Genomic DNA, 22,737 nt, shown 5'->3' on the forward strand with positions numbered 1-22,737 from the left:
AGAATAATTTAAAAAAATCAAAAATTCACTTTTTCAAACATTTACTATAAATACACTTATGATTTTTTGGACTAATAATAGTTTTTCTTGCATATTTTTACCAGTGAAAACGTTATAGATACCTGGCAATGATCTTTTTACCTTTATGTAGGTTAATTTTTTTTTAAACGAAGCTACTGAACATTGCTATCTCTGATAGGTTGTAAATAAAAAATCTTTAAAAATTTCAGTAGTTAGAAATATAAAACAAAAAAAGATTGACATCCACTAAAATATAAAAATTACGAGATTAAGAACTTTATGAAACGTATTTTTTAACGCGTAAGACCAAAGCGTTTATCGACCGCATCCAAATCCATCATGCTTTGTCAAGGTCCTTATATGCTACTTTTCCACATAGTTCTATTTCGGATTTTCAAAATATAATTTAATATAAGTAGTTTTAATATAATGCTAGTTAATATTTAAAAAAATGTTATACCTTTTTGTAAGAAACTAATCATACCTCTCATTTCAATAAATTCGAATTCCTTTTTAAAACATTCCACTAACCACATTGATTCCTAAACGTGACAAATACAATCTCTATTCCCCAGAAAAGGAAATCCTAGATGGATTTTATTTACTCAGTAATTAATGAAATGACTAACATTGTTTAATCCTGCATAAAAACTTACAATCCCCAGTCAAGAGCTTATACTATTTTTCCCTGAATATTGCATTTCCCGTGTGACGTAAATCGTCACTTTTTGTCCACAAGTCTTTATATCCTAACAGGTTTTTTTTTCTTTGAAAAAATCTTCTCGTATATAAGTTTAACTTCAGCGTGTAGAAACGCCATTCCTAAGTGAATGAACAAGAAGAATATTCCATTTCTTTCGCAGAGGTACAAAAAAAGTTTTTACAAAATGTCGTTCCTCTCTCTGGTTTTCGTTGTTGGTATTTTGTCAGTTGTTGGTGCAGATGAGGACGTTTATCCTGATACATGGATTCACATTGATGTAAAACCAATAATTGATAATGATCGACTTTTCAAAAAATATACGGAATGCATTATTGCAGATGAAAACAAAGGATGTCCGAAGGAGGCGTTACAATTAAAACGTGAGTTTTATTCATTTATTTTGTATACAACTAGAACTAGAACATTGTGCGCGCTATCTGCGCACTGATTATACTTTCGTGAAAAAAATTGGTTCATTTTCCAACATTTAATTATAGATTTTACTAAAAATCTTATATGATTTAAAAACATGCTAAATGATTCACGGAAGTGACGCATTTTTTTAGCATGTCCTTAAAAATGTTTTAAATTAGCAGATTATTTTTCTTATTAAAAAATATGTCTCGCCACATATGAAATTATCTGTCACCGTATGCCAATATTTTCTTTTTGAATTTGAAAAATAAAAAAAAATACATTTTTAACGTATTTCCTGATGAAAGATTTATACACCAAGAAGATTTATATCTTCTTGGTTGAAAATTCCTCTATTTTATTAAAAATTGAACTACTTTGTTGATAATTTACTTTGTTTGAAAGAAAGTTCCACTATTGGGTTAAAAATCAAGTTGTTTTGGTTGATGATCTATTATTTCAGTTAAAAAATAACTTTTGTGCTCGGAAATTTAACTATTTTGTTGAAACTTATTTTTTCTGTGAAAGTGAATTTCTTAAACTTAAAATTTAACTATTTCATGTTTGATTTAATATTTAGCTTCTTCATCTTGAAGCTCAGCTATATGGTTACAATTTTCTGCATTTTCTTAAAACTTTTGTCTTTTGTGATAGAATATTAACTTTTTGGTTGAAAATTCATCTTTTTTCCCTAAAAATGATTTTTCATTGGTTAAAAATGTAATTATTAGGTTAAAATCAGCTTAAAAATTCAAATTTGGTTGTAAATTTACTTCTTTGATTGAAAATTAGTTTTTTTCATTAATGAAAATTTAACCATCCCACTTTTTTGTCGGAAATTGATCTTCTTCGATGAAAATTTAATCTTCTAAGTTGAAAATTCATCTGTTTGAAAATTTAACTGCGTTCTTGAAATTTCATCCATTTTCTTGAGAATATGTATTTTTTTGTTGTTAGAAAGTTCATCTGTTGTATTAAACTTATAAGTATTGTGTTAAAAATGCACTTTTTACATTCTCATCAAGAGAAGGTATTAGATTTGTGTAAAATTTGATCCCCCTCGTTTTTGTTAAATGTCTACGTTTTGAGGCCCCCTGAATCTGAAAAACAGGTTTTCACGATTTTGTTTGCCTGTGCGTGTCTGTCTCTGTGGCTGGGCGTGTATGGCTGGGTGTGTGGGGCTGTGTCTGTAGATTTTTAGTTTTGTTAGCACGATAACTTTTTAAAGAATTGACAGATTGAATTTGCCATTGGTATACTATTTTAGTGTCCTAATATAAAGGTCAAGTTCGTAAGCTAACCATTTTGGGAGAAAATTCGAAAAGTAAGCGTAGTTTGAAAATTTTTTATACCAATTTTTTTCAAAATTCAAATACTGTCTATACGGATATTCATAGTATTTATTCAGACGAACAATTTTTTCTTATGACTTTTTTCTATAAAATCAAAATTTACCAGAGTTTTAGCATTTACAAAATTTCAAAAAACACTTGAAAATCAACCTTTTTAGCCAAATAACGCACGATATGGAGAAAAGTCAAGAGAAGAAAAACATATCTTTTTGAAAGCCCTGCAAGATTATCATAACAAATTTTTGAATTTTTTTCAAAAATCGAAAATTCAAATTTTGATTGCACAAAAAATAATGAAAAATAAAACATTCTATTTTGTGGACAAACTATGTAGGATACGAAACAAGATGAATTAACAAAAATTGTTATAACAAAAAAGATCTACAGTTTCGTTAAGAATCACTTCTTGATAGGACGCGTACCTTTTGTTTTATTCGTGCAAAATAACAACAAAAAATAAAATGAAAAAAAAAAATGTGTGGAAGAACGACGAAAGTTACGAGAACAAAATTCAACAAAACATGCTTACAAATGTCTGTGGGAAATCGAGCGCGCAGCGCGAGTGTCACGATGAGAATGTGTACGGCAAAGCCTGCAGAGCTTTGGGAAACTTAATCTTTGACTATACTTAATTAAGTAGACAATTCAGAATATGAAGACGCATATAAATACTGCCATCTAAAAGACATCTTTTTGATACAGTTTTTTTCAAGCATTCCAAATGCAAAGAATATATATCTGAGCGCGAAGCGCGAGGTAACCCATTATCGAGCGCGAACGGCGAGATTCAACCGTCGCGCGCTTTAGCCGCGTTCAAACTTGCGAGCGAAGCGAGCCGCGCCCGATGAGAATGAGTCCGCGAATCGTGCAGATTTTTGGTTCAAGATTGATTATTTTAATTAAAAATTAATTTCTTTGCTTAAAATTTCACAGTTTAACTTGGAAATTGAGCTATTTGCTTGAAAATGTTTCTATTTTGTTGATATTTTGTTTATTGTGACAGAATATTACATATCTTCTTATTTGAAAATTTATCTATTTCCCTGAAAATTAATTCATTTGGTTGAAAATTAAATTATTAGGTTGAAAATATTTAAACAATTTTAATTTGTTTAAAAGATCAAATATGTTGATATAATATGGAAATAAATAAATTTTAATATCATATTTTTGTTAGTAATTCATTTGACTTGTATTTAATCTTTCTATTTTTTCAGTTACTTCCTTCTGCTAAATTTTTTAAACTGGAAATTTAACTTTTCCCTTTTAAGATTAATTTTTTTAGGAGAATCTTCATGTCTGTAGTAGAAGTTTTAACTACTTTGATGACTAATTTTTTTTGTAGAATATTATTTTTTGTAACTGAGAATTTGAACACTCCATTTATTTAAATTCTGATTTTTAAATTGAAAATGCCACTTGGTTAAAAGTTGAATAATGCTGATTTTTAATTAAAAATTCGTGTTTTTAGTAGAAAACGAGTCTTCTTTGGTTAAAAATGCAATTTTTGGTAGAAAATGAAATATTATATAATTGAAAATTAATGACTTTTGAATAAAAATAGAAAATGCGGTTTTGGGCTTTATAGTCAGACAACTTGTATGATTTTTTTTTATCTTGACTAAAAAATCTTTATTTTAGCAAATCCATCTATTGGTTAGAATATTCAACTTATTGATTAAAAGTTTAACTATAATATAAAAAAATTATTTTCTTGGTTGAAAACTGATCATTTTTGGATCAAAATTCGACTTTTTTGGTCAAAAAATCGCAATTTTTGGTTAAAAATTTAACTGCTTTGTTGAACATTCGTCTACTTGGACAGAAAGTTGGTCCTTTTGGATTGGAAATATTATTTTTTTGTTAAAAAATTAACTGTCTTATAAAGAATTGAATTATTTGATTGAAAACTAAACTATTGTATTAAAAAGTCACCTTTTTTGGCCGGAAATGCAACTGTTTTGTTCAAAATTGATCATTTGGCATCAAAAATTCATATTGTTGCATAGGAAAGGTATCTTTTTTCGTTGAGGTAAAAAAATATTTGAATTTACTTTTGGAATTTCTTAATTCTGTTTATAAAAAAATGTTATGTTCAAAATGTTACAAGAGAAAAATTCTAGGCTTTGAATACTAATGGCCAGGAAAAAATCGGGGAAAATTCAGAGAATTCCGAAAATTAGGTTTTTCGTCAATTCTGTAATTTATTAATATATTGCGGTTTTACATGAGAATTTTTTTTTAAATTTAAGCTTTTTGTGAAACAAAATATTTGGATTCACAGAGATTTTTTCTTTGAAATTTAAACGAAATTGTCAAAAAATAATTTGAAAACTTCCTAAAGTGCAGCAAAATGATCAAACATTTTTTATTCTGCAAATTTGTTCAAAAGAGACTTTTCAAAGAATTTCTATTATGGATAATAATTTTTTAAATAATTCCACACAGTTTGCGATTACCAAATATGATGTGATTTTCCAGATAAAAGTAGCGAAATTTAATTTTTATCTTAATAATTAAAAGATAATTAATGAAATCGATTTCTTTGAAAAGAAAATTTTTCCTTTTTCTTGCGAAGTTTCCTAGATAGGGTTGTTTCCAAAGTCAGATATAATTTTTCCAATAAATGAATCTTATAGTTCATAAAGTTCTAATTATAAAAATGCCCATAAAATATTTTTTACATATTGAGTATTCCATGGGCATGGGAAACAAGGACTAGGAATGCCATTGCGGGGGTGATGCAATGAGGGGGGAGGTCCGCCACCTTTTGATGTCCCGCGACAAACATGGCAGCGCCCACACGCTTATATTTTCACGCAGTTTATCGGCAAAAATGCTCGTGCGCACAATTAAATGGCACATCGTAAGATGGCGGCTCTTCCCACTCATGGAATTCTCCCCCCTCCAGTGGATTCAACCCCGCTCGCCAAGTTAGTATGGCATGCCTAGTCTAGTGTTTCTTACACGAAGGAATAATAAGGAGACCCAACTGCCAGTGGGAAGCCATCTGAAACTGGCAATAGAAATATTACCGTAAGTGATACGCACATTACAGGAAGATCTTAGATTTGAGTGCGCAGGTGCGCAGTTGTCCTCTTCCTATACAGGGAAAAGTGTGCGAGTGAGAAAGTTTGTCAAATTGACGTAAGTTGGAGGTTGTGTTCTTTTGTTGATCATCACATGAAAGATACACAAAATAAATATATAAACAGTATTTTCGGTACTTGTTTGAAAAATGTGTGAACAGATTTTGAGAAGGAAACGTATAGGTAAGTACCTTTTAAATTTGTAATATGATAAATAGGCTAAAGATTCTCAAGGCTCAATGACAGTTAGGTAAAACAATAAAATATATTAGAAGTTTATTGTACTTACAGTGAAGGCTTTAAAAAAACGAAGTGTATTTGCCTTCTTCGGCATGTAACTTCGTCCACAACCCGGAACTTGACACCTCATGGCTTGGAACACATTTCTGACACTTGCATCCATAGAGAATAAATATAAGGAGACCAATCTGTAATGCATGGACTTCTCCAAAAACGGTCACTTTTCTGTTGCCAGAAGTACGCACATACATATGTGTAAAATCATACTTACGTATAGTTCAAAACTTTCCGAACGTGGCGTGCCCACAGCACTTAAAAAAAAATGGCCGCCTCCATTGTTTTGTTTTGACAGGTCGCTTGAACAAATAAATAATTGATAATCGGATAGGATTTTTTGAAATGTTCGTGGAATAAAAAATTATTCGCCATGGAAGAGGTAGGTAGTATGTTTATGAAAATATCAAATTACTTTTACCAACACTATGCGTGCGACAGGTATTCGACGCGTTCGTAACAAAAACAATAAACAGACAACTTATATCACTCTGAAAGTATTGTACACTACACTTGAAACCACACTTGTTGGAAACTTTCGCTTTTATACAGCGATTTTTAATTTTAACATTCTTTCCTTTATTCACAAACTATTAATTGTTCAATCATTATTTATTTACATTTTACTCGCGTTCACATCGGCAGCCATATTTTTTTAAAGTGCGGTTGGCACGACACGCTCGGGGAGTTTTAAACTATACGTAAGTGTGATTTTGCAAATGTGGGTGTGCGTACTTCTAGCAACAGAAAAATGTTCATTTTTAGTTTCACTAGTTTGGTCTCCTTATGGCTATTCTCCATGCTTGCATAAAAACAAACAAACAGAACCTCTCAACTTACGTCAATTTGACAAACTTTCTCACTCGCACACTTTTCCATGTATAGGAAGAGGACAACTGCGCACTCAAATCTAAGATCTTCCTGTAATGTGCGTATCACTTACGGTAATGTTTCTATTGTCAAGTGGGGGAACGGAGTTAGGTCTCCTTATTATTCCTTCGTGGTTTCCTATGTCCATGGATTATTCTGCATGGACATAGGAAACACGGGACTAGGCATGCCATCCTAACTTGGCGAGCGGGGTTGAATTCACGGGAGGGGGGAGAATTCCATGAGTGGGGAGAGCCATCATCTTACGATGTGCCATTTGATTATGCGCACGAGCATTTTTGTCGACAAACTGTGCATGAAAATATAAACATGTGGGCGCTGCCGTGTTTGTTGCGGGACATCACAATGTGGCGGTCCTCCCCCCTCATTGCATCACCCCCGCAACGACCAGCCTAGTCCCTTGTTTCCTATGTCCATGATTATTCTGACATTACGTCATACTCGGTCGGTAACGTCGAAATCTATAAGGCTATACCACTTGGTGGACTGCAAAGTATTGATTAGATAGGAGTTTTACTAAAATTAATTTTTGTAGACGAAATTGACTAAAATTAATTTTAATCACGTAAAATTTTATAAAAAATTTTAAATTCCTTTATATTTCTTGACAAGCCTTAAATTCTTTAAATTTTGGGAAATAACTTAAAATATTTCCAAATAACTTTTAAATTAATTTCCTAACATTCTTTAAAGTCACTAAAACTTATAGAAATATTTTTTAATGCTTTAAAAACAAAGTTTAAAATCCCGTCATGAACCTAGTTATTCCTTAAAATCACTTGAACTCTCAGACATCCTGTAAGATTTATTGATAATCCTTAAATACATCCGAATTGTTTTTAACCCATTCATCTTCTTTCAGTCACTTAAAATCTTTCGAAGTTTCTCAAAATTGACTTAAATTAATTCAAATATCTTAAAATCCTTTCAACTTTCTTAAATTCCTTTAAATCTATTTAAAATCCTTAAAATGTTTGAATTTTTTCAAAATCATTAAAATCTTTTTAAATAAGTTTTCAAAATCTCGCTTGAAATTCTTTAAGACCACTAAAAACGTCTTAAAACTTTACAAAATAACTTGTCAATTCTTCAAAATTTTTGAATTATTTTTACATTATTTTTAAATCCTTTAAAAAGAAACTTAAAGATTTCGCCAAGTCCCTAGCAATATACCTTGAAATCACTTGAATACTTTAAAACCTCGTAAAATTTATTGAAAATCCTGAAAGTCCTCCTAATTTCTTTTAACTCACTTCAACTTCTTTGAAATAATTTAGAATATTGTAAAATTGACTAAAATTAATTTAAATCTTTTAAATCCAAAATCCTTTAAATTTTCTTAGGCTCCTTAAAATCTCTTGAAAACCCCTAAATCAATCAATTTCTTTTAATACCTTGAAATCTCCTAAAATTCATTAAATCTGTTTTAATAACTTTTCAATAACTCGCTTGACTTTCTTTAAAATCACTAAAACTGTCGTAAAATCTTATAAAATCTCTTGTAAATCTTTCAATCTTTTTGAACTATTTTTGGATTATTTTTACATCCTTTAAAAAGAAACTTTGAGATTCCGCCAAGTCCTTAGTAATGCCTTAAAATCACTTGAATTTTCAGAAGTTTTTTTTTTAATCCATTAACTGCTCCGAATTTTTTTGAAATTCCTTCAACTTTTTAAAAATCATTTACAATTTTCGATCTTCAGTACCATTAATTAAAATCCTTTCAGTTTTCTTAAATCCCTTCAAATATTAAAAAAATTACATCCCTTGAAATCTCTTCAAATTCATTAAAATCTTTTTAAAGAACTTTTCATACTTGAAATCACCTAAACTGCCTTAAAATTTTATTAAATCTCTTGCAAATCCTTAAACCTTTTTCGAATTCTTAAAAAAATCTTTAAAACTCATTCAAAGTCGTTCAATTTTTATGCATTCTCTTAAAATCCTTTCAAATTTGTTGAAATCGTAAAAAATCTCTTGAGAAGCCCTAAGATAATTTGAAGTCTTTTTTAAATCCTTTAAAGTCTATTTGATATAAATTTATTTGATAAGAAACTACTTAAAATCACTTATTATCGAAAAGTATTATGACATAAGTCGCCGGCAATTGAGGTTATAACCTTAATTACGGCAAATTATATTTTTTCGTGATGGATTGCGTAATATAACATTTACCAGATTGCCAAAAATAATGAAATAAATGGCTTTTCCTTCTTAAAAGCAAAGGTATATGCCGATTTTTTACTTAATTTCGCCGAAATTAATTAATTTTAGTCAAACTCCTATCTAAACAATGCTTTGCAGTCCACTAAGTGGTTTAGCCTTACAGATTTTTATGTTACCGACCGAACGTGACGCAATATTAGAATACTCAATTGTTTACTATTTTTAATTTAATGTTGAATTATAAATTTTCTATCACGATGTCGAATGGAGGGAGGGACCCTTTGGCGTCAAAGAGGTCGGATTTTCCACCAGTCATATCTCACGTGTCAGTGATTCTCAAATATCTTTTTCTGTGCCGATGTTTTGTTTTGATTATATATGCACATCGAAAAAGAAGTCGCAAAATATTATATAAAAAAAATGTCAAAGTAGGGTTTCGTAAAAAACAATATAGAAAATGTACCGAAAATAGATATATTTATGGTATGTATGAAGAATTCATTGAAAAAGTACTTAAATATAGCTGGTTTAATGAACAATTCCTAAATATGTACGATTTTAACATGTGTTAATAATTGCACTTACTGTTTTCCTTCAACATATAGTACTACTGACTCGTAGAAAGCCAAATGTTACAACAGGATAACTTTTTCTTGTTACATAATTATGAATAAATAAAGCTATCAAATCAAAATAGTCTGAATTGATAGCAGACCATGGCCTAACCTCTTCATCATGAGTTTCGCATCGTTACATTAAAAGATAATTATGAGAATCTCTGAGTCACGTGGCAGCCACGTGACACGAATTTGAATAAGTGTTTTACCGCCTTCAATTTTTAATAATTTTTTTCTGTTAAACTACACAAAAGAAAAAAAAATATAACGCACCTTCGATTCAGCTAAAACTTATGTATTAAAAAATTATTTTATCTAAAATCGCGAAACAACCCTATTACCAAATCTTAACACTTTTTCTTGCGTGATACGTTTTTTGGTGATAAATTCGCAGATTTCATTTTATAAACAAAATCCCCCGGCCTCAAAAAGTGTTTGCCCTGCTTAAATGAAAAAAGACAAATTTAACTTTTAAAAAAAGTTCTTCGTGGATTTTTTCTGACAGAAAACCGGAAAAAATTCACTGATTCGAGTTGAGAGAGAGGTTTTTAATTCTTAATTATAAATGTTTATTTTAAGTTTTTTTAATAACTTCTTTTTTCTAGGTCTTTTGCCGGAAATTTTGGAAACTGATTGCGCCAAATGTACTCCAGCTCATATCGAAAAAGCAAGAGAAGCAGCGACTCATGTTTGTAACACACGAAAATCTGAGTTCATTGCAATCAATAGAAAAATTGACCCCACCGGTGAAATTCGTAAGCGTTTTGAATCCAAGTTTGGAGGAGTTCCTGAATGTGATGCTCTACGTGTATAAGTTGAAAAAATAAAATTGTCTTTACAATTATTTTAAAAATAATTATGTACATTGATTTTGATGATTTCTTCGACCACAATTGCTGTTAAATTAAAATAAAGTAACAAAGTTTTAATTTATTTATGATGAGTATAGACAATTAATCCCAATTCTTATAAATATAAAAATAAGTTTTTATTTAAACCTGTTAATTCTTTTTTTTTTAATTTTTAGGCCAGTATACGTCCGATATATCAGGATCTGCAAGTTGTTCGTTGATTTTAATGAAACTTGGCGAAATTGTATTGTTATATAAGAAACATTTCATGCCCAAAGGATTTTTCAACATTTTTTTCAAAAATCAACATTTATAAAACTGTAAAACGAATTTTAATGAAACGTTATGGTCAATGAGGTAATGAGGCATTTTATATCCTAACTAGAAAAAAATTAATGTGCGTTATGGTGCGTTATAGACGAAAAGTTAATTAAATTGAAAAAAATTTTATTAAATTTTTTCCTCAAAATGAAAAAAATCTCTATATTATAATATTATATTGTTTTTTTTTCGTTCATACCTTAAAGTTTCATTAAAATTTATTTTACGATTTTAGAAATATGAAAAATGCAAAAAATGTGAAGCCGAAGTTCAACATGGCCTAACTGGCTAATTTCAATAAAATAATTTTTAAGTCAAGTCGTTTTTAACAACTAATTAATACTTATATGTATAATTTTAAAGCGCTTATTATATTTACTTAACTTAACAACTTTAACAACAACTCATTAACATTCTTATAATTAATAAATAAATAAAAATTAGGAATTAAAAAGGAACTGAATTTTCAGTCGCTGAAAACTGATATTAAGCTCTATTGTCATCAGGTGATGGTTCCAGATATTTTCGGCGATAAGTACCCTCAGGATCATACTTGTTCGCGAGTTTTTCAAACCTCTCTGGTTCAAATTCTCTGAAATAAAAAAATGATTATTCTTTAACTTACATTTTAAATCACAATTGAAATTTTAAATGACAAGCCATATTAAATAAAAGAACTAGAAATAATACAATCTTTGGTGTTGAATAATTTTACATTCAGTCCTAAATATTAACATTTTAACTAACTCTAGTTGAAAGATTTTAAAATGAAAACATTCAAAGTCAAACGATTGCAAATTTAAATAATATAAATTATTTATCAAAAATACAATAATGAAATATTCCGATAAAACATTTTTCTAGATGTTCAATTTGCCTTAAAAATTATTATTTAAATTGAAAATCACAATCAACGAAAAAAATTTGTCAATACAAGGTTTTTTTTATTGAAAATGTTAAATATTCATTTTTCTTGAATTATAGGTCTTGTAATAAAAATCTTGTTTTTGTATTGCTCTTTTGCATTATATTTGTTCAATTATTGTTATTTACTCTCTCGGTTCCAGTTCTGCCCCCCCCCTCTCCCAACTCTCCCTTATTAACTGAAGTTTGGTGGGACTTACGTTATAACTACAATCTTCACCATATGACGATTTGCTACTTAAATTTGACACGAATTCGACTCAGAAAATAAACTTATATGCATAAAGGGCGTATAATTTAAACAATTAATAATACAAACTACAAAATAGCCTCGGAAAGGACTAGAACTTTAATTCATAAAAGGCATATACACGAAAAATCTAAAGGTCATGTTTCAGGCCACGATTAGAGACTGGGTGTTTGGAATGCTAGGGTGGCAAATGATCTCAAGGCAAAAGAATTGCGTGAAACTATGGACGTGAGGAAACTAGATATTTGATGTGTGCCTCAAACAAAGAAAAAGGGACGCGAAACTAAAGACATAGAAAACGGGGAGTTAAAAGGCGGATTTAAAATATGGTCAGGAGTAGACAGTGAATCACATGGTAGACAAGGAGTAGGTCTGATTTTGAAAGAAAGAGCAAAGCAACATCTCGGAGACCATGATTTTGTATCTCCAAGACTGCTGTGGGTTAGAATGAAAGTAGGAATCAGAAGACTATTTATCATAGCATGCTACGCGCCAGCTGATAGTGATCCCAGAGAAGTAAAAGACGCTTTCTGGGACACTTTAAATGACACAATAAATATTTGCGAACATGGGGAAAGAATAATTCTACTAGGAGACATGAACAAATGGGTGGGCATCCGAAATCAGGATAGGGAAAGAGTACTAGGCAATTTTGGGGATCCAAGAACAAACTATAACGGAGATAAATTAGTTGGTCTATGCTTAGAAAGGGGTCTGTTTGTTACAAATACTTGGTTTAGGCATGAAATGATCGATATCTGCACCTGGTCTAAAGGAAATAACCACAGTATAATTTACTTTGTTGTTGCGGATGAAAGACTATGAGAGTTAGTTAAAGATACAAGGGTCATGAGGGGTCCTGAATGTAACACTGAACATTACCTGCTGATCTCCAAAATTAACTTAGCTCAGCGATGGAGAAAAAGAGAACCAAGAAAACAAAACAAACGCGAATAAAAACTGAAAACCTAGAGAAACCGAATGTGCGAATAGATTTCCAAAATAAGATAATCGAAAAGATAGATAGGGAACATGGGAGGACCGTCTAAAAACAAAGATATATAGGGCGCCTGGACAAAATTACGGGATATTATTGTTAGATGTGCGATCGAAGTGTATGATACCGCAGTTACAGGGAGGATGTTTGGTGATGCGTGGTGGAATGATGAAATTCAGGCTGCCCAAAAAGCAAAGAGAGAAGCGTACATGAGAACTTAGAACATCGCAGGTCTTAGCAATGAAGAAAGAAATAGACGTAGAAATGATTATAGACACGAAAACAGGATACTCAAACAATTAGTTAAGAAATGTAAAGATACAATTAGACCAGAAGAAGAGAAGAAAATACAAAATGACTTTAAAGGAAGCAAGAAACTGCTTTATAAAAAAACAAAAGGAATCAAAAGTACAGAATTTGTCAACATGAGAAATAGTAGGGGGAATGTTATGTGATGCAGGCGGAATACTAGAGGCTTTCAGAGACTATTTTAGGAGACAATTTGCAGATGAAGCTATAGGACACCACAGCTGCGATGTTGAACACGATGCGTTAGAAAACTCAGTTGAGAAAGTCTGTGTCACTGAGGTTAGGGATATAATTGAGAACTTGAAAAACGGTAACGCTTCCGGGATAAACTGTATTAACGCTGAAATGCTTAAAATCACGGTGGCGAGTACATACCACATAGATTGTGCGAATTGATAAATTTATATTTCGAGATGGGAGACGTCTCAGACGATTGGAAAAAAAGCGATTATCGTGCCAATATACGAAAGAAAGGGAGATAAAAATGACTGTAATAATTTCAGAGTGAATAGCTTATTAAGCACCGTAAGTAAAATATACTCAAAAATACTTATTCGGAGGGTAATGAAAATAACAGAAGCAAAGATTTGGGAAGCCCAAAGTGGGTTTATGCCAGGTAGGTCATGTACGGATCAAATATTTAGTTTAAGGCAAATTACGAAAAAAAGTTTGAGAATAGGAAAAAAAGTTTTCTGTGCATTTGTTGACCTAGAAAAAGCTTTCGACAAGGTAGATAGAAGTAAACTTTGGAAATTCCTGAAAGAGTATGGAGTCAATGGATGACCCCTACAAGCTATTAAAACAATCTATAAAGGTAGCAAAGCGAGTGTAAGGGTGAATGGGAAATTGAGTGACTGTTTCGATATTATTCAAGGAGTTAGACAAGGATGGCTTATGCCTTCATGGTTATTTATATTATTTATGGACAAGTGTTTAAGAATGTCTCTTTTCGACGAAGAGGGTGTGGATCTAGAAACGGTAAAGGTACGTGGGTTAGCATTCGCAGATGATAAGGTTGTTATAACGGAGTAAACCGAAGACTTACAAAGAATGTTGAATAAACTGAATGCAAGCATGAAGAGGATGGACCGCAAAATTAACGCAAATAAAACAAAAACTATGGTGTTCGAAGGAAAGAGTGAGAAAACACTCTGTAATATTGTATTAAATGATGAGAGAATTAAACAAGTTCATAAGTTCGTATAGCTTGGTACACTGAAAAAAAATTGTTCTTGAATCAAGAAAATATTACTTGATTCAAGTCAATCGTAGGTACGAATGGGGACAATAGAATATGAGTGTGTTCCAAATAAACAAGTACTTGCTACCGTATGCTTGGAACAAGCGTACATTTTCTTAATCTGAGAACATGTATTCTTAGATAGAATAACGCATTTTATTATTCTAAAATTTTATTATGTTACTTCATGTAGAGATGTATTCAAATGCAGAACATAGTTTACTTCCAAGAAATCATTTCTGATACACTTCAAGAATATATTTTCTTAATATAAGAATATGTAGTATCGGAGCAATAGACTAGTGCCTCAACTAAACACTATTTCTAAAAAAAAAAATGTTTTCGAAATTATTGTTATATAATCTTCATTTTTTAAATGATTAAAGTACGTAATTCGCGTACACTGTTACTTACACATGCAATCGTACGCAGAGACGCTTTTTAAAATCGCGCTCGCCGAGGATTGAACCCTCCCTGCCTAAACTACCTAAACTAGTGTGTCCTAACCGCGCACATTACCGATTTCGCTATCGAAGCACTTGCATCTCGGTGACAAAAGTTTAGGTAAGAATTTCAAGTCAGGGTCGTTCCAAGTCATATGTTGAGCCTCAAACAACTTCAAACTAAAAGTTGTTGAACTCAACTTTAATTTACCATTTTTTATTTAGAAAAATTTTAGAATTGAATTTTACTTATTTCAAAAAAGGCTCGATACTTTTTTTCTTAATATATTTAAAAATGTTTTAAAATATCTAAAAGTAATGAACAATAAATAAAAATTCTCCGTGAAATGCACATTTTTCAATTTATCTAACTCTTTTATTGCATATAATACTCTCTTACTCAATTTTTAATGCAAAATAACACTTCTTAAACAATCATTTAAAATATTTGAAAAAGCGAAGTAAGTTTCACTTATTTAACAAGGCATTTAATACATCAATGACAAACAATTATGTTCTGCTATACGAAAATTTTCATAAACCGCACAAATTTAAATTTATAGAATTCTTTTATCATACCCTTTTTTCAAAGATTTGAATATGGAATTGCTTTCCTAAAACAACAATTTAAAACATGCAAAAAATAATTGAACTTTACTTATTTTACAAAGTGTTGAATACTTTTTTCTTTAAAAATTTAATCCACTTAAGAACTACTTAAAGCATATAAAAAATAAATAACTTTTCATTTAAAAAACGCTTTAACAACCTCCGTGACAAATAAATATTTTCTGATTTTCAAAAACCTTTATAAAACGCATAGTTTTCGATTTATTTAATTCTTTTATAATACCTTTTAACTCGGGTTTTAATTTAAAATAACAATTCTTAAAAATTAATTTAAAATATGTAGAAAAAATTGTTCGCTAGTTTAAATATTACCTATTTAAAAAAATGCTCGATACTGTATTTTTCTTTTAAATATAAAATACTTCGAAAACAGAAGAAATAAGAATTCTGTAAAGAAACGTTTAGTGCAAGAACTTGCAGGTTAAAAGCGATCTCACGGTGGTCCGGCTGAAAAACATTTGTTTGCTTCCTCCTTGCATTCTCAATTATTTTATTTAAAAAATGTTTAAGTGTTAATTTTTTAATTGTTTCTTTATAAAATGAAATGCATTCTTATTAAACTTTTTAAAAATGTTATTGAATTCTTTTTTCTTAGATATTTTGCTTTAAATACGCATACAATTTTTTTAAATTATCAAGAAAATGTAATAATTGTATTTTAAAGCATTTTTTAAAGCTTATAACTTTGTTTCATGCTGTTATATATTTATTTCTTATTATTTACTTAATATAGAAAATTATGTAAGTATATGGGTGATTGCTAAGATGTTAAACATTTGTAGTCCAAGACATTTTCTATGATTAATGAATTCTTCGACTAATAATTTAATTTTATTAAGTTTTTATAAATATGCATACTAAGAATATGCACATTAAATTTTCTATAATTAATGACATATTGAAATTAAATTTTCTATGATCATTGAATTCATTGCCTAAAAAAACTAATTTTGTGAATTTTATTTTAAAAAACCTAAATTTATACTTAATTATTTAAAATAGCAACATTATATGCGCGTTACAGTACGCGGGAAGCATTGTATTGCCAATTAATAATCTAAAAATATAAAATAAGATATTAACTATTTCAGATAGCAAGCAAGAACATAAAATTGAAAATTATTTTTAAAAATTTCTGCTCAATAAAGGAATTTGTTTTTCATTGAGGACAAATTTTAGGAATGAAATGACTTTTGAGTCTGGAATAATTATTTCAACATGTCAACTTGTTGATTATTATATTTAATAAGATACTTATGCAGTAAGAAGTCAATTAATTTAGACTAATTATTAATTTTCATAGTAGATGAACATTGTTTCAATTAAAATAGTAGTCAAAATAAGTATATGAATTTATTTGGATCAGGAAACATTTTGTTAGAGTTTAAGTTACTTTTCATAAGAATATAACATTCTTAATTGAATATTTTATTAAACTTGACGCAAATAAGTATAATGCACGGAAAAAAAATTCTTGGGGCGAACGAGTGAATAGAGAATATATTAAACTCAAAGAAAGTGTACGCTTGGATTAGGTAAAACCTTTAGTTAGAAGAGTTACACATTTAGTTACTTTATGTAAATTGTTCTCGTAAATCAGGAATTTGGGCAAAATTGCTAAGTTGGAAAGTTTATTATTTTCGACAGATTATGAATAATTGTATTATCTTCAGATTAGAAAGAACATTTAGTTGTTATAAAAATATATTAACTTACATTAGCCAATTTTTCGTCTGGTATCGCGAAAATGAATTTCCCTGAAATCCGTGTAATGCATTAGAAGGTCAAGTTTGTTGTTTTTATTGGGTTTCTTGATATTTCAATATAGTTATCTCCTACAATCGAAACAAATGTAAATTATTATTACTGCATCATAAACTCCATTTAATATTAACAATCGCGCACATTTTAAGTGGTAAAAAGCGTTTAATTGTCCAAAGTAAATCTCAACTGTCACCGCTCCCGATTAGACCGTCGCCATTTTATTTCGCTGCTCCCATAATGCACCGGCGCTCTTCCGACAATTGCTTCAGACACCTATTCTTAATATCCCTATTATAGCTATACTTATTAGGGGTTTGACTATGCGATATTCCTGGTATATGGAAAATGGTCAAGGATATTCATTTTCGCTCATCAAGAGATCTTTCTAAATTCCTTCGTTCGTTTTCAGCCTAATGTTTGGCTATAATAAGGAATAATATCCCTGTCACAGTTCAATTTTTTTTACCGTGTGGAACAAATTAACTCAATAGTTTTTTGCTTAGAGTAAATATATTCTTGATTCAAATAGTTGTGATTCTATTATTTTCTTGATTCAAGAAAATCCGTCCCTTGTAAAAAGAAAATACTTGCTTCTTTCAAGTAAAATCAGCCAAGTAAACTAGCCTACTTGATTTAATGCAAATTTTTTTTTCAGTGTAGCTTATTTACTAGGGACGGGAAGATAGATTAGGAATTAGATAGAAGCAGAAATGAAGGAAAGAAGGTTATTGGTAGAGCAGGTCGAAGTAAGTAACGAGATAATTCTAAAAGAATGTGATGCAGAAGAGACGCTAGTAGCCACATGGAAAAGAAATCGGTTAATATGGTTCGGACATGTTAAGAGAATGCCAAATGAACGACTAACGAAACAAGTGTATCAAGGCAAAGTAAATGGCAGCGTGCCCAGAGGTAGACCGCGGAAAGAATGGTCAGAATGGGTGAATGAGACCCTAGTTAGAAGAGGCACAAGAAGTCACAGAAACACGAGAGCCTGTATGAAAAAATGCATGGAAGTAGAAAAATCGAAAGAATTATGTCAAGACAGAAAAGTATGGCATCATTAGTTAATAAAAAGAGTGCCAGTAGAGTGAATGACGCCTGAAACAAGACCTTGGCCACTAATAGACCCAAGTGGGGAACCTTACATAACGACTTTGTGAGGATTTTCACTTAGGGTGATTGCTTGAGAGATTGATAAGCAACCTGGGTCGGAGCAGTGTTGCGGAACAAACGTGTTATTTACATAAATAACACGAGAATTCTGGATCAATCTGAATATTCTCTATCCCTTCCCCACATTACTCCTTTCCCCACCAAGTGAGTCACGCCTACCCCGAAAGGAAAATGGCCTAATGCCCTTAATGGTGTAATAATAAAGTTCAAACAATAATGTTTTCTAAATACATTCAACATTATGAAAATTATTTTGATCAAAATATTGAATTATTGTATTTTTAATGTATGAATATGATTAATTGAAAAACAATTCTTCAATATTTTGGATTCAACCATTTTTTATTGTCGGGAATTTTGCTATATCGGATATTTCATAATATGGCGTTTTCTGTCGGCAAGGGAGTTTTGTTATTCGGGAATTTTCTAATATTATAAACTGTTAAAAAATTTTATTATTTGAGAATTTTAGAAATTGGGATTTATATCTTTCGGCAAAGTTTTTTTTCAGGATTTTTCAATCGCCCCATATAATAATTTCGTTTTCCAATTTTTATATTCATTAATTTTAATTTTAAAGTGTTTATAATATTTTTAACTAATATAATATGTTCCGAATTGAGAAATTTAGAACTCACACATTTTCAAAATTAGATAATTTCAAAACAGTATTTTAATTTGAAGAATTCTGCATTATTTCATTTTGTAAATTGAATAATTTCAAATCCAAATATTAAATTTGAACAATTTTGAGTATATAAATATTTAAAAATCTACCATTTCTAACTTTAGGCGTTTTAAATTGAATAATTTAGAATTATAATAATTCAAACCAAATCACTTTAGTTGAACCATAAAAGCTTGTAAAATGACATTCCCGAAATTGTAAAATTTACGAAAAAGAAAAAATCCAAATAGAAAATTTCCGAATTTGAAAAGTCCCAATAATATCAAATTTCCGCATCTAAGGAAATAAAAAATGGTTAAATAATAAAATCAATATCATTAAATTAAATCGATTCATTTGATTAACATATTTGTTTTTATTTAATATTGATTTTCTTTATTATATTCTTGATAATTATTCAAAACATTTTTTAATTGTTTAGTTTTCGATAATTTTAAATTGTCAGCAATTTTCTATTTCAGAAGATTTTCAATTTCGAATTTTATTTTTCGTGATTTTTCGATTACCTCATTCAAACCTGTTAACTTTAAAAAATTCAAATTTTAAAATGAAAGTTTTCAGTAGATCTATCAGTTTATGGAAAAAAATTAACTTAATTATCATTAATAAATTATGGTCTTATTTCGGCTAGACGCACAATTATTGTGAAAATCTAGAATTTACCATTTAAATAATAAGAATAATTTAATACTAACATTGCAGTCAAAAAATAAATTTTCTGTCCGAAAACAACTATTTTTAAATAAAATAGTTAAATTTTCAACCAAAGAGGTGAATTTTCAACTATCATTCTGAATCTTAAACATAAATAATAAATTGTTTAGTTAAAAATACGTTTTCTACCAAAAAGAACGATTTCTCAACGAAATAATTAAATTTTGAACCGAATATATGAGTTTTTAACTTGAATTAAGAATCTGAAATAAAAAATGAATACATTTTTAATCAAAAGCGATACTTTTTAACGTAAGTGTTTAATTTTCTACAAATTTGAATAATTTGCAATTAAATAGTTGAATTTTTAAGCAAAAACATGAATTTTTAGCCAAATGAATTAATTTTCATTTGAAAAAATTTATTTGATGAAAAGTAATATGAACTTTTAATTTAAAAAAATAAAATTTAAAAAGAAATGGAATAGTTATTCTTTTCAATTGAAAAATTCAATTTTTCATCAGGAAAAAGCGAAGTTTTAATTAAGTTTGAACTCAGTGTTAATAAAATAGTTGAATTTCCTAAAAAAAAAATTAGTTAAGTTTAAAAAAATGACTTCCACAAAATTCTGGTATAATTTACAAGGTAGATTCATTTTCAACTTAAAACATGAATTTTTAACAGGTAAGATTAATTTATCATCGAAAAAAAAAAAATTTCCTACAAAATACATGAATGTTCATGCGAACAACTGAATTTTTAACTCTTATATTTTGAGTTAACAATCAGTTTGTTACCAAAAACAATGATTTTTCAACAGAAGAGTTAAATTTTCAAGCAAAGACATCGAGGCGTCCTAACGATAGTTTGCCAACGCACACTTTCGACTAGATGATACTTAACCAAAAATATAAACAATAAAAAGCTAACCGAGAAGTTAGTGCTAAAAAGTTTTAGCTCGCGGAATTAAGCAATGGTTTGATGAAGCGAGCGAGCACCTTTTAGTTTTGGACAACTGCTAGGTTCATCTTGCTCAATACCGCGATCAAGACTTTTCTGGCGCTAACTACTCTGTTAGCTTTTATTATTTATATTTTTGGTTATGTACCGTCAATTCGTGTCGTGTGCGTTGGCATGAGCCCCCTGCCTCGACCCTGCATGTGTATGCAGTAGTAGTTTACTTACGATCCGGAGGGGAAATGTTGTTCAAACTAAGCCAGCAGATGGCACCACCAAAAGTAGGTCTGTCTTTTTCATTGAATTGCATTAAGAAAAAGCAAAAATAATTAAAAACGTAATGCTGTTTGCAAATAAACAAAAAAGAATGTATGAAAAAATAAGAGTAACTATTACTAATTATTTCAAAAAAGAAAAAGTCATGAAAATATGTAGTTTAATATGAATAAAACTTAATTTTGAGATACATTTTGAAAGCAGTTCGAACTTTATATTTTTGTCACTTATTTTGCTCATATTATTGATTTATTATTTGTTAAAGTTAAGCAAAATTGAATAATGAAAAAATTAATAATATTTAAGACCTCAATGACAAAAAAATTTAAAACATATACATGATCAGAAGAATTAATTGAAAATATATTACTTGTATCCAATATAAATATAATAATAATTAGAATATGAAAGACTACAACTTAAGTTGCAAAGTTAAGAATTTTTGTTCCTTTAAAATCCTAAAAATCCCAAGTTTTGAAGGAAATATTTTTAAAAAGTAGTGGCAATTGCAATTAAAATGTTTGATGGAATCATTTCTTTGATGGAATCATTCGTGTCAATGACACGAATGATAAGTGAGAAAATGGATTTAGTATAATGTATATTCTTATTTTAATTGAACCCAACATCATATATATATTTATACAGTTCAATAATTTATTTGTTTCTTAAGCTTGAAAGTTTTCTTCCCGCTGCATTCAGTCCCTAATAATTTTATTTAAAAATTTAAGTTTAAAGGACATTTTGAATTAAATAGTTAAATGTATTATTGCAAACCTCATTTCTAAAATAAACAGACTATAAGCTATTAAAATATATACACAACTGTATTGTACTCATGACGCACAGTTGGAGGAAATGCACTTTTTCATTCAAAAATGTCCAGAGCCTTCAATTTTCTTGCGATTTTGAATTTTTCTGTTTTAAATTAAAGATCATCAAATTCTATAGATCTTGACTCTCCGAAACTTTGTCTGGTCTATTTTTTTATTAATAATTTTTCCAGTCAAAGTATGAACAAAGTCTTATTATCGGGGAAAATTTTTTTTGCTAAAAGTGCTTCCCATTAATATAGGAATGACATTTTATAACAAAAATAATTTAAAAGTTTATAATGACCACTGTGATAAATAATTTTGGTGTCGAAAATTTGAAGTTGAGATTTTTCAAATTATAATTTCCTTCAATGGCCAAAGCGACTTCAGGTATTCCTTAAAATAATAAATATTTAATAATATTTGATAAAATATAACAATTTTAATTTTTGTAAACAGATAAGATAAATAAATTTAAAATGTTTGCTCTTTCGCATAGAAAATTTTTTCTGCACTGGAAATGTTTTAAGCTATTGGACGAATAACTGCTAGTCACAAAAATATTAGAAGAGTTAACAATAACCACTGTTATTAACAATTCTTGTGACAAAATATTTAAACTTAAGGTTTTATCAAATTTAAAATTTCTTTGATGGCCAAGCCGGTGGGTTATTGTCAAAAGATTTTGTATTGGGTGAATATTAGCATGCAGTGTTATGATTCATTTCCAATCTATTACGATTGAAAGTCCGAGTTTTTCCGAGTGATACTGCCATCATTGGGCTATTTTTATAGCCCATTAAATAATAAATTAAATTAATTAAATTAGTTAATTTAATTTAATTAATTAATTAATTAATTTAATTTAATTTTAATTAATTTTACAAATTAATTACTA

General features: G+C 29.3%; 2 protein-coding genes across 2 annotated transcripts in view; one reads left to right on the forward strand and one right to left on the reverse strand.

Annotated features, from left to right (window-relative positions):
- Positions 1-831: 831 nt before the first annotated feature.
- Positions 832-10,480, forward strand: LOC117179496 (ejaculatory bulb-specific protein 3-like). The gene is made up of 2 exons (XM_033371362.1): positions 832-1,104; positions 10,153-10,480. Exons 1-2 carry the CDS (start codon positions 852-854, stop codon positions 10,359-10,361), a joined length of 462 nt encoding a protein of 153 aa, XP_033227253.1. The 5' UTR covers positions 832-851; the 3' UTR covers positions 10,362-10,480.
- A 708-nt stretch (positions 10,481-11,188) lies between these two features.
- LOC117180529 (ejaculatory bulb-specific protein 3-like) overlaps positions 11,189-22,737 on the reverse strand; it is a 26,455-nt gene continuing 14,906 nt past the window's right edge. Inside the window, exons 5-6 of the mRNA XM_033373027.1 lie at positions 17,229-17,272; positions 11,189-11,311 (exon numbers count right to left, since the gene is read on the reverse strand). Of these exons, the coding sequence (XP_033228918.1) occupies positions 11,206-11,311; positions 17,229-17,272 (150 nt within the window). The 3' untranslated portion in view covers positions 11,189-11,205. The remainder of the gene's footprint in view (positions 11,312-17,228; positions 17,273-22,737) is intronic.

The sequence above is a fragment of the Belonocnema kinseyi genome, chromosome 9, assembly GCF_010883055.1.
Source record: "Belonocnema kinseyi isolate 2016_QV_RU_SX_M_011 chromosome 9, B_treatae_v1, whole genome shotgun sequence".
In the NCBI taxonomy this organism is placed as follows: Eukaryota; Metazoa; Arthropoda; class Insecta; order Hymenoptera; family Cynipidae; genus Belonocnema; species Belonocnema kinseyi.